This window comes from Lepeophtheirus salmonis, chromosome 3, assembly GCF_016086655.4.
Source record: "Lepeophtheirus salmonis chromosome 3, UVic_Lsal_1.4, whole genome shotgun sequence".
Taxonomy (NCBI): Eukaryota; Metazoa; Arthropoda; class Copepoda; order Siphonostomatoida; family Caligidae; genus Lepeophtheirus; species Lepeophtheirus salmonis.
The window spans coordinates 23,457,071-23,472,052 of record NC_052133.2 but is presented as its reverse complement, the minus strand read 5'-3'; the positions used below and the strand labels follow the sequence as shown (position 1 = coordinate 23,472,052).

Genomic DNA, 14,982 nt, shown 5'->3' with positions numbered 1-14,982 from the left:
GTGTAACAGTCTGCCCCCCTTACAAATAAAAGGAGAAGCTAATCAAACAGGTAATATCTAGATGGGAAACTTTGGATCCTTCGAGTCCTGGAGAATATTGCTACTTACATGCACAGGAGCATGTAGGAAGTCATCAAGAAGAAAGGAGGATACATCGATTGATGTACCGGCTTTACATTCTTTCTAGTCTATGAAAAACACTTCTTTTTCCAACCCGACAAATCTTTAATTGGCACCCTCTATAACGTATGAAATTATTCAAGTATTTCTATTGTTAAATGTTTCTCTTGAGAGTGAACTTTCTGCTACTAAAAGCTAATCCAATGACAATGAGCCAAAAGATATTTAGACATTCAATTAGTTAAATTTGTAATTTAGTTCTACTAAACTTATGTATAGCATTTTTGATAAATTTGAAAACAAATAATGTGATATTCCAATTTTAAATTATAAACGAAAATACTTGCCTAGGTATTTTTTAACCTTTTTATCAAATGGTATAATAAAAATCTAATTTGAAGTGACAAAAAATCAAAAATAATAAACCATAATTAATTATTGATCAATATGCTTTGTTCTTAACATAAGAGGCGATTGTTCTATAAAAATAGTTAAGAAAAATAATATGTATTTAAATTGTCGTAAGAAAATGTATAAAATATTCAACAATAACAAATACGAATATAAACCCACTTCGAATCATGCAAATTACATATATATGTATAAATTATTTTTGGTTAGCATTGTCGATACTAATACCAAGTCCAGCATTGCTCAAGATCTTTAATGATGACTCTGTTTGAACTGCTTCACATACATCATTTAAAGTTATTATCACTTTATTAGGCGCAACTGTCAATGGGTTCAATGTTCGTTCATTGGCTACTTTAAAAGACTGACGAAGTAATAATTCGCAAAAACTCTGACATGCCTATAAAAAAAATAATATAAACAAGTTATAGCAATAACTAAATTTGGAGGATAAATTGCATAATTACCAACCTTATATATGAGTTTTTGGGACATTGGATAGTGTATATCTTTGTCAATTTCCTCACTAACAAGATTAATCCCCAGACTGGATACAGATTCCCCAACATATTTAAACATATCACTTTTATCATCAGGGAAAACTATAGATTTTTTGTCTAATTTGTTTTGAAGATTGGTGGAAGAGGAGAATGATAGGGGTATAGAATCTTCTTTTAATTTCATCTTTTTTGTAGAGGGCACGTCGGAATCGTCCAAACTTATCACATCAATTTCATCCATGTCACCATTGGTCAACAAAACTCTAGAACAGGAGGTCCTTTCTTCTGAATCGACTTTTTCATTCCTTAATTCAGATTCATGGGTAGTAAAAGTAGACAGTTTTCGCTTTATTTTTCTACTATCTTCAAAATTAACGGAATTACTGGTATCTGATATATTATTAACTATAGACAGAGGAAACATAATTAACTTCAAAGCATAATTATATCAAAGTAGTGATTCAAACCTTTTAAACTTATATCAGGGACTGAAAAATTAGACAATCGCAAATGTCTCCAAATACAACGAGTGGTCAAATTTGAAACAATGTTTGAATCTATTTTTCCAAGATCTAAGGCTCTACGAATTATTCGATAAATAGTTTTTGCTCTCAGCCACTAAAATAAAAGCATTTTTTTTTTTTTAATTTAGGAATAGGATCTAAGAAAATAGTAAAGGGTTTCATACTCGAAGCTATTACGAGTTATTAAAATAATAGTTTTGCTAATTACCTCAGATGCCATTCTTTTTCCAACATTCCACGTCTGATATTCGGATACAGAGGGTGCGGCATAGGGATGGAGGGATCGATATAAAGGATCAGAAGCAACATTCGTAACCAAGGGAAGAGATTTTGCCATGTAGCTGGCTATTCTTTCCCACGATGGAAAATTTTTCAAGCTTAGCTTTAACACTTTTTCACTAAAGTATATATTATTAGTTTAAGTTTTAAGTTAGTTAGTTGTATATTAATTTGATTGATCTCTTAACTTTGTAAAACATAGGCAGGGCATTGTGGCCTAAAACTATTTTTCTATAAAAAAGAACATCTTACTTTTATTAAATTATATTTATAATTAAATATATATATATATTTTTTGGCATATTCCTCATAGACTTAATTATCGTAAACAAAAAAGATCACACGTGGAAGTGACCATTTTAGACCTTAATTTTCAAAATAAAGAGGGAAAAAATGGAAATTGATAAGGATTAAGAGAATTTGAATGTTAGAACTCTAAAATCGATAGCTTAGATATAAATAACACAGAGGAACAATTCGGGGGGGGCGGGGGGGGGAGGATATTTTTACAAATGAATTTTAGACAATAATCGAATTTATCTATGAGCGCAGAATCCAAAACAGATCTCAGTTTTTCTCTCATCAGCTAGAATTATAGCAATTCGGGGCTATTATCGTTCAGAGTCATTTTTTACCCTTAAAACAATCCCCAAATTAAAAGTAAGATTAATAAAACTTATGTTTTAGTGTTTTTATTGATTCTTTATCTTGTTCTGAAATCGATATATTTCCATTTTTAGGCAGAAAAATGATGAAAAACGACACTCTTCTTTAGACCTTTATAATACATAGTGATGATGAATATAGTAACTTATACTATAGAAAATATTCAATGTTTAATTTAAAAAATATGTACCTCCAAGAACTTTTGATCCATTTTGTATTTTTTAAGTGATTCCATTTTTTATGGGGGTGTACTAGAAAATAGTCAATATTATAATCATATTTTATCCGGCTTCAATACCAATTTCATGACGTCATGCCACTTAAAAAAAGATCGAAGGAAGACACTTCTAACTTGATCATCCCATCTCAATATTCATCCATATTCGAATTCCATAAGGGACTACGGGAATAGATCATTCATCTAAAACTACCAGAACTCATAAGGGAGTAGAGTAGACTCCTTCATTGGGAATGAAATACTAGGATCGAAACAATAAAGCTATCCATTCACGATGAGTAGAGAATTTTAATATTTCAAAATGGAATCACTTATAAAATACACAACTGAACAAAAATCCTTAGAGATGCATATTTTTTTTTAATTAGTCACTTAAATATATTTCTATAATATAAGCTATGATATTCCACATCAATATTTATAATAAATTAGTTATAAGGTTTAAAGAAGAGTGTCGTTCTTCATCATTTTTCAGCCTAAAAATGGAAATATATTGTCTTCAGAACATAATACAGAATCAATAAAACACTTTTGTTACCATATAAAACACTTCTAAATAATTTTTATTAATCCTAATTTTAATTTGGGGATTGTTTTAAAGGTAAAATAAATCTGAAAGATAATAGTCCAGAATTACTATTTCAGAATTCAAATGAACGAGAGAAAAACTAAGATCAGTTTTTTTTTTTAAATGTACTTTCATTAATCAGATGAGTTGTATTGATTAAGTTTAAGTAAAAATTATAGTATTACATTTACTCCGTCTGACTTAAGAATTTTGTGTAAAATCCATATGCATGAGTATATTTGTTTCTCTAGAAATGACCGCGGGGCAAACATACGCACATTGAGTTCAAGAAATAATTTCTCCCGAGCGCGCTGTCCATTGAACTATGTCAATGCCATACAGTTTTGGATTTTGTGTTCAAGGATAAATTCATTTTTGGGTTGAATTCATTTGTAGAAAATAATCAATACAAAAGTAAAATGTAATGACTTACATCCAACGAAGTTGAACTAAGGTTATTTAATCGCCTCTATTTGTCAGTATGCCTGCTTGTAAGCAGGATTACAGAAAAGTTACGTTAACAGGGTCATTAAATTTTAGGATGTCAAGGTTAAAGGCAACACAAAATGTTAAAACGCATAATCGACCATAACTTAGGAACAAATTGAGATACATAACATAAAATAAAATGGGAACTCGATTAGGCACAAACCTCCAAATAAAATAATTTTCCCTAAAAAATTATGGTTTATTATGCGTTTTAACGTTTTGTGTGACCTTGTTCACTCCACATAAAATCTAATTTGAGATATGCATTTTAATTTTTTCTAAAGTTATGGTCGTTTTTAACATTTGTGTGACCTAGATATCTCAAAATTTATTGCAATTTTACTGCTAACATTTATCATTTTCCTACAAAGTTTTACCAAATTTTTTCCGTTATCTTACTAAAAAACAGACTCACAAGCGGAGGCAATAACATAACTTTGGTCAACTTCGTTGTCGGAGGTAAATATGAACACAATGGATTTGAAATTATATTAAATTAAGCATGCTAACTTTTGAATTGTAACATTCATCAAAAATGAATGTTAATTTTTAGAGAAATGCTTTTAGGCCAATGTATTCTCTCTACTGAGAGCCCCTTCAAATTTATTCATGTAATAATCGTGATAATTAATTCATTTAATAATATATTAAGTTAAGCTATTTGAACCACGTAAAATTTTTATGCCATATTTTTTGCAAAAAGTATTTTATATATTTTATAAGATAAAAATAGCTAATCAGTAATAAATAGTTAAAGTGAGTTTAAATGCGAAAACCTCATATAACAAGTATCAATTTTAGAATTTATTTTCGTTAAAGAAGTAATCTGATACGTTGATTTTAGGGAATATATATTAATTATTGGAATTGTTATTAACTTAGATATTTACTTACTTTAAGAATGATAGGAACTCAGTTTGCTTCTTTAAGAGATGAATACCCCTTTTAGCAACGCGATTTTCGATTTCTGATTGAGTCTCATTGCCAAAACGTCCTAGAATGCACTTCCACGTTTCCAGAGAGACACCTGGAACCGCTTTTTCTAGATCAGTTAAGTGTCCATTTGAACCATTTACTTGTGGGAAAGTTTTAGGCATAGAAATAGAAGGGGGATATGTAGAAGGAAGAACATTTTTACGCAACAAACTTGTTCCCGCCCTAATTCCGGTTACCAAACTTCGTGATTTATCCGGTGAATTTTTAACTACTTTAACTTGTCCGTCCTGAAGTAAAACTAATTTACTACCAGGACTACTCTGTCCTTTAATTAGAGACTTTCCTATTGGTGATCTTGAAACACTGGAAGAAACAGCCTCAACCTGCTTATTTTGAACTAAATTCACTGGTAGGTAATATATACGACCAAATTTATTAGTACATCTTATGTATGTTTTCTTTTCTGCGTTTCGATTATTGAGCAAAAGAGATTGAGACTTGGTTGTATCCCCATTTTCAGTTGCATTGATACATTCTTCAGGCTCTGAAGATATATTTTCAATGGGTTTGGTTCTTAAGTCCTTGTCATCAGAGTGCGACAACACAAAGCCTCCTAAATCAGTATGAATTTCGTCTTCTTCTTTCTTTCCTTCAAATTTAACAAAATTTGGATTGCGACACCATATATCCAAATGTGTTTCACTCCCTAATGTTTGAAGTCCTGTATAAGTTCTATCTAATTTTAAATTATGTATGACATCGACAGGCTTATCATCAGGATGCTTAAAGTGAATTTGAATACGAGCAGGGAATTCGCCCCAACCCCTTCGAGTAAGGTGAAAGGGTGGAGAACTGACTTCAACAACATCATGTGGATGATAGCTCACATGAATGAGAAAACGGACTTTTTTAACAATGTTTGATATGTCTGGGTTTTCTTTATCTCCACGAATATAAATCATCCACTTATGAGTAGAATTATCTTGACCTCGTTCATCACAACGAATCCATTTGGATACATTTCCGACGACAAAGCGTCTTTTGGACTTAAATTGGGAACAGCGTGGTTCTTTGGAGGCAGAAGGTTCTTCTTTCACCTTGGATTTGGGAGGTATATATAGAGGAGTAACACTGGGCTTAGTGGAAGAGGACACAGGTGCCTTTCCTGTCAAGTGGGGGCGTACAGCAGGGTGCAGCGAATTTGTGTTCGGGTCAGAGCGAGTTCTTTTGGGAAGGAGTGGATCATAAAACTGTACAACGGCTCCATAGCGAATCAACTGAAGAGATTTACGAACCTGAAGAATCCGCTCATCGATTAGCTCCAACTCTTTTTCCTTCTCTTCAAGTGCAATGCTGAATTCCCGTTGAATCACTTCTTGAGTCCGTAAAATTACTTTTGCTTCGGCTAAAATGAAATTATTTTGTTTACTTGAACAACATATCAAATATAAGTATATTTCTTACCGTTCCGTTCCAATGTACGGACCTTTTCCTCATCTTGCACGACCGGAGACTTGGTATAGTCGGGATCCTCAGACATATTCCACCCAAGAATCCCTCCAATTAAACTACCTTATTTATTCACGTGTTCACTCTGTTATTATTATTATATATTTATATGAAACATGACGTCATAACTACCGGGACTTGTCGTCATTCAAATTTACTCCCAGCTCTAACTTTTTTTTTCCTCTCTCTCTTTTTCATTCTATTTAACTAGGTAGCTCTGCTAAACGGCCTTTCATTTGTCATTTCTAATTCCCCATAAGAACTAGCTTGACGCATGGAATTTTTCATTCTCACTAGGGGTTCTCAAACTTTTTTATGTTGTATCCATATACAAGATAGCATATTCGTAAATTTTAACCCCTGTGCCAACTCCTCTCACTTTACAAATGCAAAATAAATAAAACAAAAATAGAATGACTATACGAGATTAAAATCTGGGCTCATATATTTTTAATTAAGCAAAGTTTTAGTAAAAAATAACCTCAAGCAGTAATGTATTAAAGTAAGCCCTCACATGGGTGAAGGCTTATTCTTATTGAGGCTCGTTATTCGCTGTTTTATTTTTGGAATAACGAATTATTCGCCTATTCACCTTTATTTATTACGTAAATATTATCGATTGCATTTATATATTTTTTGTAACAATAATAAATAAAATATACATTTTTGGTATGATAGGAGATAGGAATTACATGTATTTCAAAAATTCAAAATCAAGGTCCGATTAATAATTTAAATGTGCCTGCCTAATTTCTTATAAAAGCCAAAAATTTGAGACTATTACTATATTATAGTTAAGTACATTATTTTAGAAAGTGATGATAATTCTGAAGTTTTACTGGAATCCATATATAATTTAAACTATTTTTTTATGTAAATGCGTATTTCAATAGAGCATGAGCAAACTATAATATATTTATTTAATTCTCTGGAAGGTGGTATGGCAATCTGTACCTTGTTCTTTAAAAAATGCTGAAATCTGATATTTTATTAAATGATAACAAAAAATCTATATATTTATTATATCACTCAGATGAAATAGTCAAAGCAAACATAAATTCAGAGGGTAAATGATTACATTATGTGCATAATATGTACTTTCATAAAGAATGTAGATAAATATCATGTAAAGTTACACAACAGGTTCAATACATAGTATGAATCATGATACTAAATACACAGGAAAGTAGGAAGGACCAAAACTGGAGGGTCAAAATGCATTACTGAACCAAAATGGATTAACAGTCCCGTAACCATTTATTATTATCTAACTATACCTAGTACATAAATTTTAAAAAATATATAAATTTTTTAACTCCGCTTGGGTTTGTGTTCGTAACCAAACCTATATCGCAAGGAGGGACTAGATTTATTTGCATAGGGTTCACATTTATATTGATTTATGTTTGAAATTATTTAATAACTCTTTTTTATAAAAAGCCCAAAATTTGAATTTATTATTTTTAAGGGTACACAATAATGTTTCCAGACAATGTTCAGTTCTGAACATTTACGCTATGATTACATCCCTCTGTAGTCAAATGTGTAGGAGACGAGTTCAGAAGGGAGCAATTGCTCCCTCCTGAACTGTGATTTATAAATAAAAATTTCTAACCAAATTCATGTCCGATCATCCAAAAAGGTATGGCATATCTTTCTATGACTGGACCTCACATATTCATGAAGAAAGTTATTTTTGTAGAATTTCAAAATGAGTATTAAGTTGTCAAATGAGTCATCGGAAGCTCTCAAAACATTTGGAGAGGCACAACACAGATGATTAAAAAGTTTATCTTATTAATTTCATCTATTGGGGACAGACAGTGACTAGGATTGATCTTGGGAGGGGGCTGAATATCTCAAAATTGGCCATACTGACATATTTTTTAAGGTAAATTTTTAGAGCTGATTAGAAACTTCAACATTCAAGTTAATTAAAGATTAAACAATTATACAGTTGCCCGAATATAATCCTCAACAACTTTAACAGTTTTTGACTATTTTAGTTCACGTTTATAAGAATATACATAGAAGGACTTCTTATATATATATTATCTATCAGTATGTACCTAGTGGCTAATACCGACCCACGTACGTATCTTATACTAGTTATGTACTTTATATTATCACTTTATTTGTATAACTGATATATGAATATGATAAAAGTTATAACTAAGTGATTAGGTATGCGTTATTAATATTACAAATTATGTTAATATCAATACAAATTGTATAGGGATATATTATATAGATGATAAAATACCTATTTTTAGCATGGGCAGTGTGGAATTACACTTGATTCGGAAATAATAGGGAAATATGAAGTAATACGATTAATTCACTTTTGGGGTTCATATATTATTTTATTTATTATCCTCTTTTTGGGCACTGCTTATAGGATGGAAAGGAAAAGATAGTACATCACGTGACGTTGTAGATTTGTTAGTGGTGGTGTGAGCAGTGAAGAACTGTGGAGTATTTTGGACTAGAAAGAAGAGAGAATGTACGTGCGTACCAGTCTATCACGACTACATATTAATTCCTGAGACTTGATTGACAGACAGAGCTAGCTGACTTACATTACATATTTCATATTTCATATTAACTCCTTCTTCGTATTAATTATTATACATTTTCAGTCCTAATTTGTAGAATATATATTTGATATTTACTCTCCTGGACAAATCCATCATTTCAGCTGCAATATGTTCCGTGGAACGAGTAATTTCGATCGACTCCTGGAGAAATGCACCTCCCAAATGAATATGGAGATGGATTGGACAAGTATTATGAATCTCTGCGACAGCATCCGAAGTGGTGAGACGAATCCCAAATATGCAGTGTTGCAAATAAAGAAAAAGTTTACACATGCAAATCCACACGTTTCTTTATTTGCCCTTCAGGTGAGTAATGCGTAATGACTCAATGACTCAATGACTCAAGCTCGTCAGTAATCTTTGAATCATGTCCAATATTACTTGGATTCATATGAATATTTTAGGTAATGGAATCTTGTGTTAAGAACTGCGGTTCCTTTATCCATGAAGAAATTGCAACTCGAGAATTCATGGAGGAAATCCGGGAGTTGGTCAAGGCTACAAAAGACGATGCCATGAAAGGAAAACTTCTGGAAATGATTCAAACATGGGGGCATGCCTTTAGTAAATCACAGAAATATCGTATTTGCACTGTAAGTTCATTGTAGATTCTATATCCCATTTCAAATCCTCCACTTGACCTCTTTTGAATTCATTCCATTTTGGATGTAGTATCCTTAAAAATGGGTTTAACATAAACAGTTTGAAAATTTAGTGACCCTCATAAATTGGGTTGAAAAAAAAAAGATTTAATCTCATATATATCATGAAGTATTATGTTATTTAAGAGATGATATTCAACAATTGTGGTCTTGTCATAAATTTGAATTATGTGATTACGTGTAATACATTGTGTCGATTTTACTTTGATGTTAATGACCCATTAGGAAATAAAACCTCAATTATGTACTTGTAATCCATTCGTAGGATACATATAATATCATGAAGGCTGAAGGATGGAAATTTCCTCCAGTGGTAGAAGCAGATGCCATGTTTGAGGCAGATACCGCTCCAGCTTGGGTTGAGGGAACTGTTTGTCACCGTTGTCGAGTCGAATTTGGAGTTATGACTCGACAGCATCATTGCCGTGCTTGTGGTCAAGTATTCTGCTCCAAATGTTCTTCTAAATCCTGCAATTTGCCTAAATTTGGTATAGAAAAAGAGGTTCGAGTTTGTGAATCATGCTTTGATACCCATGGACCTAAAGATCATATATCTCCCATCAATAAGTCAGGACGTATGGCTGGTAATACAGAAGATTTGCCTCCTGAATATCTTTCTTCCTCGTTAGCACAACAAGTAAGATAACAATCCCATTTTTTTCGGCAGTGTTTTTTTTTTTTTTTTAATAATAATAATTGCTTATAAAGTGTTTTTGTTTTTTTTAAAGAATCAAACTCCTACTAAGACTGGGAAAAGTGAAGCTGAAATCAAGGAGGAAGAGGAACTTCAATTAGCTATCGCTCTGTCTAAATCTGAAGCTGAAGAGAAAGAAAAAAAATAAATATAGAAGCTCTGCAATTCAAAATAACTCAAATAATTATAATGACTCCAAGTCGGAATCATCTTCTAAATTGGTAAGTTAATTTAGAATAGGATGTTATGAAAAAGTGTCTTCTACTTATAATTTATCCACGATTTTAGCCAGAAAATGAAATAGATCCTGAGTTGATGCGTTATCTTGATAGAGATTTTTGGGAAATGAAGGAAAAAGAAAAGGCTAAAAATAATAACCAAATGCAACAGCATTTGCAACAACAGCAGATATCCAATACGAAAAAAGAAATGATTAATAAGGTAGATTTAGAAGTAGATTCCGAGATAGATACGTTAGAAATTCAGAAAGCCTCTGAGTCTTCTTCAAAAGAAAGTCTAGAAATTCAAGATTTCATAACAACGCTTAAAACTCAAGTTGAAATCTTTGTGAATAGAATGAAATCCAATTCTAGTCGAGGAAGAAGTATAACCAATGATTCATCTGTGCAAACACTTTTTATGAATACTATGTCAATGCATTCTCAACTGCTCAGATATATTCAAGCTCAAGAAGACAAAAGGGTTTATTATGAAGGACTCCAGGATAAGCTTGTACAAGTAATTAGAGATTTTTTTAAATTATTATTTTAATGTTTGTCAATTTGATAATATTATTATTTGTTTTTTAGGTAAAAGATGCCCGTGCAGCTTTGAATGCACTTCGGGATGAGGAGAGAGAACGTAAACGCCGTGAAGCTGAGGAAGCAGAAAGGATAAGACAAGCTCAAATGCAGGAAAAACTCGAAGTAATGCGAAAGCAAAAGCAAGAGTTTTTGCAATACCAAAGACAGGTTGCCCTGCAAAGAATGCAAGAACAGGAACGAGAAATGATTTTAAGACAAGAGCAGTCACAGCATCAGATGTATATGGGAGTTAACCCACCGCCTCAGGCTCCCCAAGTATATGGAATGTGGCCTCAACAAGTAGGCCAACCCCCAAACGCTATGCCTTTTTATCCTCAACAGGGATATCCTGATCCTTATAATATGCAAATGATGGGAGGAGCTTTACCTAATATGGGACAGCCACAATCTTCATTTAATTCATCAGCCGTTCAACAAACCCAACCACAGCCTCCAATGGGAAACATTATGCCTTCTCAATCTAATATTCCAGGAATTCATTCGTCCAATCCTCAACAGCCTCCTCCCCCGATGCAAGCTAGCATTCCCTCACCGTCTCCCCATATTCAGGCTAACCTTCCTCCTCATTCACAGCTTCAGTCTATAATACCAGGTGCACATAATGTCGCTCCTGCTACATCCCTTCCTCCTCATCCCCCTCCTGAGAAACCTTTAGAGGCCGAATTAATTTCTTTTGATTAACTTAAAATATTATATTTATTACATTTATAAAAACTTGTCTTTCAATGACGAGACTAATAGAAATAGATATTTTTGCTTTTCACTACGTGATAAAAATGATATTTGGAAACTTGCTTAAAATTTGTTCATCATATAGCGATTGATGCTAATAGATCATTAGTAAAAGTATTAAACAAGCACTATATTTGTTGTTTAATCGTATTAATGACAAATTTATATATACCTAATTAATGTTTCAACATTTTTATTATGTGTAATATTTTTTATATAAATTTATGAGACGGCACACATACTATATATACTTTCTTATTATTTTTGACTCAAAGCTATTAGTTATTTATTCAAATAAAAAGCCATCTGCATTTACAATTATTACTTTACGTAGCTTCTTGATGAATACAAAGGAGGTATTGATAAGCCTTTTTTTATTCCACGTGCTTCAAGGATATTTTGTTTCAAAAGAAAGTTCGAAAAAATGTATTTACTTATTAAAATAAATAAACTTATGAAAACACTTGGCATAATAAGTGCAGATTTCTATCAGATTGTTCAAATAATAAGTAGAAAGAGTATATCTATAATTCAAAACCGAACTCTTTTAAGTTATATTTTCTCCATGAGAAATTCAATTAGTATTCACCCTGAACTTGAAGCTATATTTGTTTAAATATATGGCAATCAATAATTAATTAATCATGTTTTAGTATTTTAACGTAACTACTAACTATATTATAGTACTCCATGACTCAGTATGATGTTTTGGGAAAAACAAAAACAAATATCACTGAAGTAATAGATACTTGTACATTTTGACAATAACTTCAAATACGATTGAACTTTTTATGATCCATTCCAAGGATATTTTCCTTTTGTATAAATAATTAAAAAAAACAATTAGGGCGAGGGGTTTTATTTTTTTTTAAATATGAAAATGTTAATACATTTTTAATATGACATTAAAACAGTGGACAAATACAAAAGAGAAAGGAATACTGTATATATTATGTAGCGTGGGGTCAAATGGCTATATTTTAGTTTCAAATATTATGAAATTTTCTTCTAAGACTATATTTTTCCTATTAAAATTGCTTGTTAGCATATTAAAACATTACTCTCTCGAAAATCTTGGATTTTTTCAAAAATAAATTAAATACTTAGTGTGTGCATATAGAATTGTCTGATAAGAAAATAAAATACTATTATATGATGTATTAATACAATTAGTTATATAAATTTGAATTTCCTCCTCAATTGACTCCCCTGTGACGTCATCAAAATACAATTGTAAACAAAAGTAAAGAAATCTCTCATTGACCCACCCACCTTAGGAAATTCCTCATATTATTATAAAATTGACAGTAATTCCTCTTTTTTTAAATGGACTTTTACAAAAAACAATAAGCTTGAATAAAATTGAATTTAGTATCTAAGTGTGGGTCTTTAAAAGAAGATAAGTTATTATTTTTATAAAGTTACAAGAAAAAGTCTGATGCAAGTTTTTTTTTTAAATTGAAATTTGATAAATTTTTCAATAAACATTATTGCTACATAGGAGAAAATAATATCTAAGACGTGTAATGATAACATCATACAATTGAAAAATTCACGTAATTATCTTAGAACAAGCCTCCAAACGCAATAATACACCCATTAGACTCCATTCTACCTACCCTATATGGATATTGCTCCTTTCCGTAAAAATGTTTTATCTCTAGAAAAAAACATAACATAAGATAACATGTTTTTATAAAAAGGCAGAAGTAGTATATGTATAAAAAAATATTCCGAAGAACTCCTAAAAGAATCAATTATGCAGACATGATATGAATGATTCATTCATATCATGCCTATGATATACACCTATGGGCCGTGAATCACATGTATTTTGTGTTGAAGTAACATTATACTTGTATAACTATTTTTACATCTTCTTCCATTTTTTTCAAAAGTGAATTACAATAGGATTAAAACTTTACATAATACACGAAATCAGAGGGTTTGTACATTCCACACAAAGTGAACCTTAAACTGTATATATTTATTTTTTGTGGGACATACATCCCTTATACTGAGGTTTATGGATGTGAGCTAAAATTACAAAATCTTCATGGGATTTTTTATTTAATTTAGTCAGACATGACGTCATTGAACAGGACTCGGGATTTGTATTCTGAACCTAGTAGAACTAGAGTAGGGAACCTTGTACAATATAAAGTTAAACTATAAATTCCCTCGCTTTGTAATATCAAAGTCTTTAGATAATTATTATTATTTATACGTGTACGTCGTACATAAGACCTATTCAAAAATATACTTTTTTAAATTTTGATATGTTTCCGCATTTTCCCCATGAGGAGAGAAGCTCGAAAATCAGGGGGTATTGATATGTTCTATACCCTGCCTCATCGGTTTTAAAGTTTTTCCAAAATGCCATTTTTGATGTTGGGTAGTTTTGGGAAAAAAGTCTAGATAAAACACACAATTGAAAGTCGAAAAAGACATTAAACTAAAATATAATTATTTTGAATAATACTTTTTACATATTTTATTATCTAAATATCAAGATACAATGAAGGTAAAGATAAACAAGTAGGTGCGCGGATGACAGTACTAAAATTATATACTCCAAATCGTGACCTGTTATATTCTACGGTTTGAAGGAGATACTTTACCTGCTTGGGATCTTTAGTTATTAATTATTATGTTTGCATAGTCAGTCATTATTTTTATTCCTCTCTCTCCAATGTCATGAAACACCCATACTTTATGTACCTATATAATTTTTTTCTTTAATGTAGTCTTCATTTCCTGACCATGATGCAACAGGCTCTTGAAGCCAATCTGACTGTACATTCACTGGCGTGGCTAAAAAAATATGTGATTCTGGAACAATAATATTGTCTAGTTTAGTTTTTTCAATTATAATCTGAAATATAGGTTTTCCTCTTCTAAAGCTGTCAGAAGTGCCTCCGAGTGAAATTATAGTACGTTCTGCTATTTCTTTATTATCAGCTCTTGGAGATATGTCTGATTACAAAGTTTACAAAATTGATGATATGTATGTTTAACTAATTTTATGTCTGGAGATAATCATGTTTCGACGGGCAGTTGATGTAGATAAATGATGTATCCAAGTCAACCTCGCCGGAATTTAAAATGGCACAAACAATGACTGCTAATGGGTTGTCAGATAGACCTAAACGATCAGCAGTATTGCATATTATTTCACATTCCTAAATTTTTTTGGGGAAAGCTTAAGTAATAACACTTTTGATGATTTTTGT

At 31.4% G+C, this 14,982-nt stretch overlaps 2 protein-coding genes across 2 annotated transcripts; one reads left to right on the top strand and one right to left on the bottom strand.

Annotated features, from left to right (window-relative positions):
* Positions 1-611: 611 nt before the first annotated feature.
* Positions 612-6,622, bottom strand: LOC121114738 (uncharacterized). Its single transcript, XM_040708786.2, has 6 exons — positions 6,196-6,622; positions 4,690-6,136; positions 1,764-1,953; positions 1,499-1,649; positions 1,003-1,436; positions 612-931 (listed from the first exon to the last, which is right to left on the bottom strand). Exons 1-6 carry the CDS (start codon positions 6,269-6,271, stop codon positions 728-730), a joined length of 2,502 nt encoding a protein of 833 aa, XP_040564720.1. The 5' UTR covers positions 6,272-6,622; the 3' UTR covers positions 612-727.
* Positions 6,623-8,453: 1,831 nt separating this feature from the next.
* Positions 8,454-12,070, top strand: LOC121114737 (Hepatocyte growth factor regulated tyrosine kinase substrate). Its single transcript, XM_040708784.2, is given in 8 exon segments — positions 8,454-8,564; positions 8,639-9,143; positions 9,242-9,430; positions 9,765-10,136; positions 10,228-10,337; positions 10,339-10,414; positions 10,482-10,931; positions 11,003-12,070. Coding segments are annotated over 7 exon segments (2,091 nt in total). The 5' UTR covers positions 8,454-8,564; positions 8,639-8,945; the 3' UTR covers positions 11,699-12,070.
* The last annotated feature ends 2,912 nt before the right edge of the window (positions 12,071-14,982 follow it).

Coding starts and splice junctions, on each gene's coding strand:
- LOC121114738 (XM_040708786.2), bottom strand. CDS start 6,271: ATGTCTGAGGATCCCGACTATACCAAGTCTCCGGTCGTGCAAGATGAG. Junction 1,437..1,498: donor CCCTGATATAAGTTTAAAAG/GTTTGAATCACT, acceptor CTCTGTCTATAG/TTAATAATATATCAGATACC. Junction 932..1,002: donor CCCAAAAACTCATATATAAG/GTTGGTAATTAT, acceptor TTTTTTTTATAG/GCATGTCAGAGTTTTTGCGA.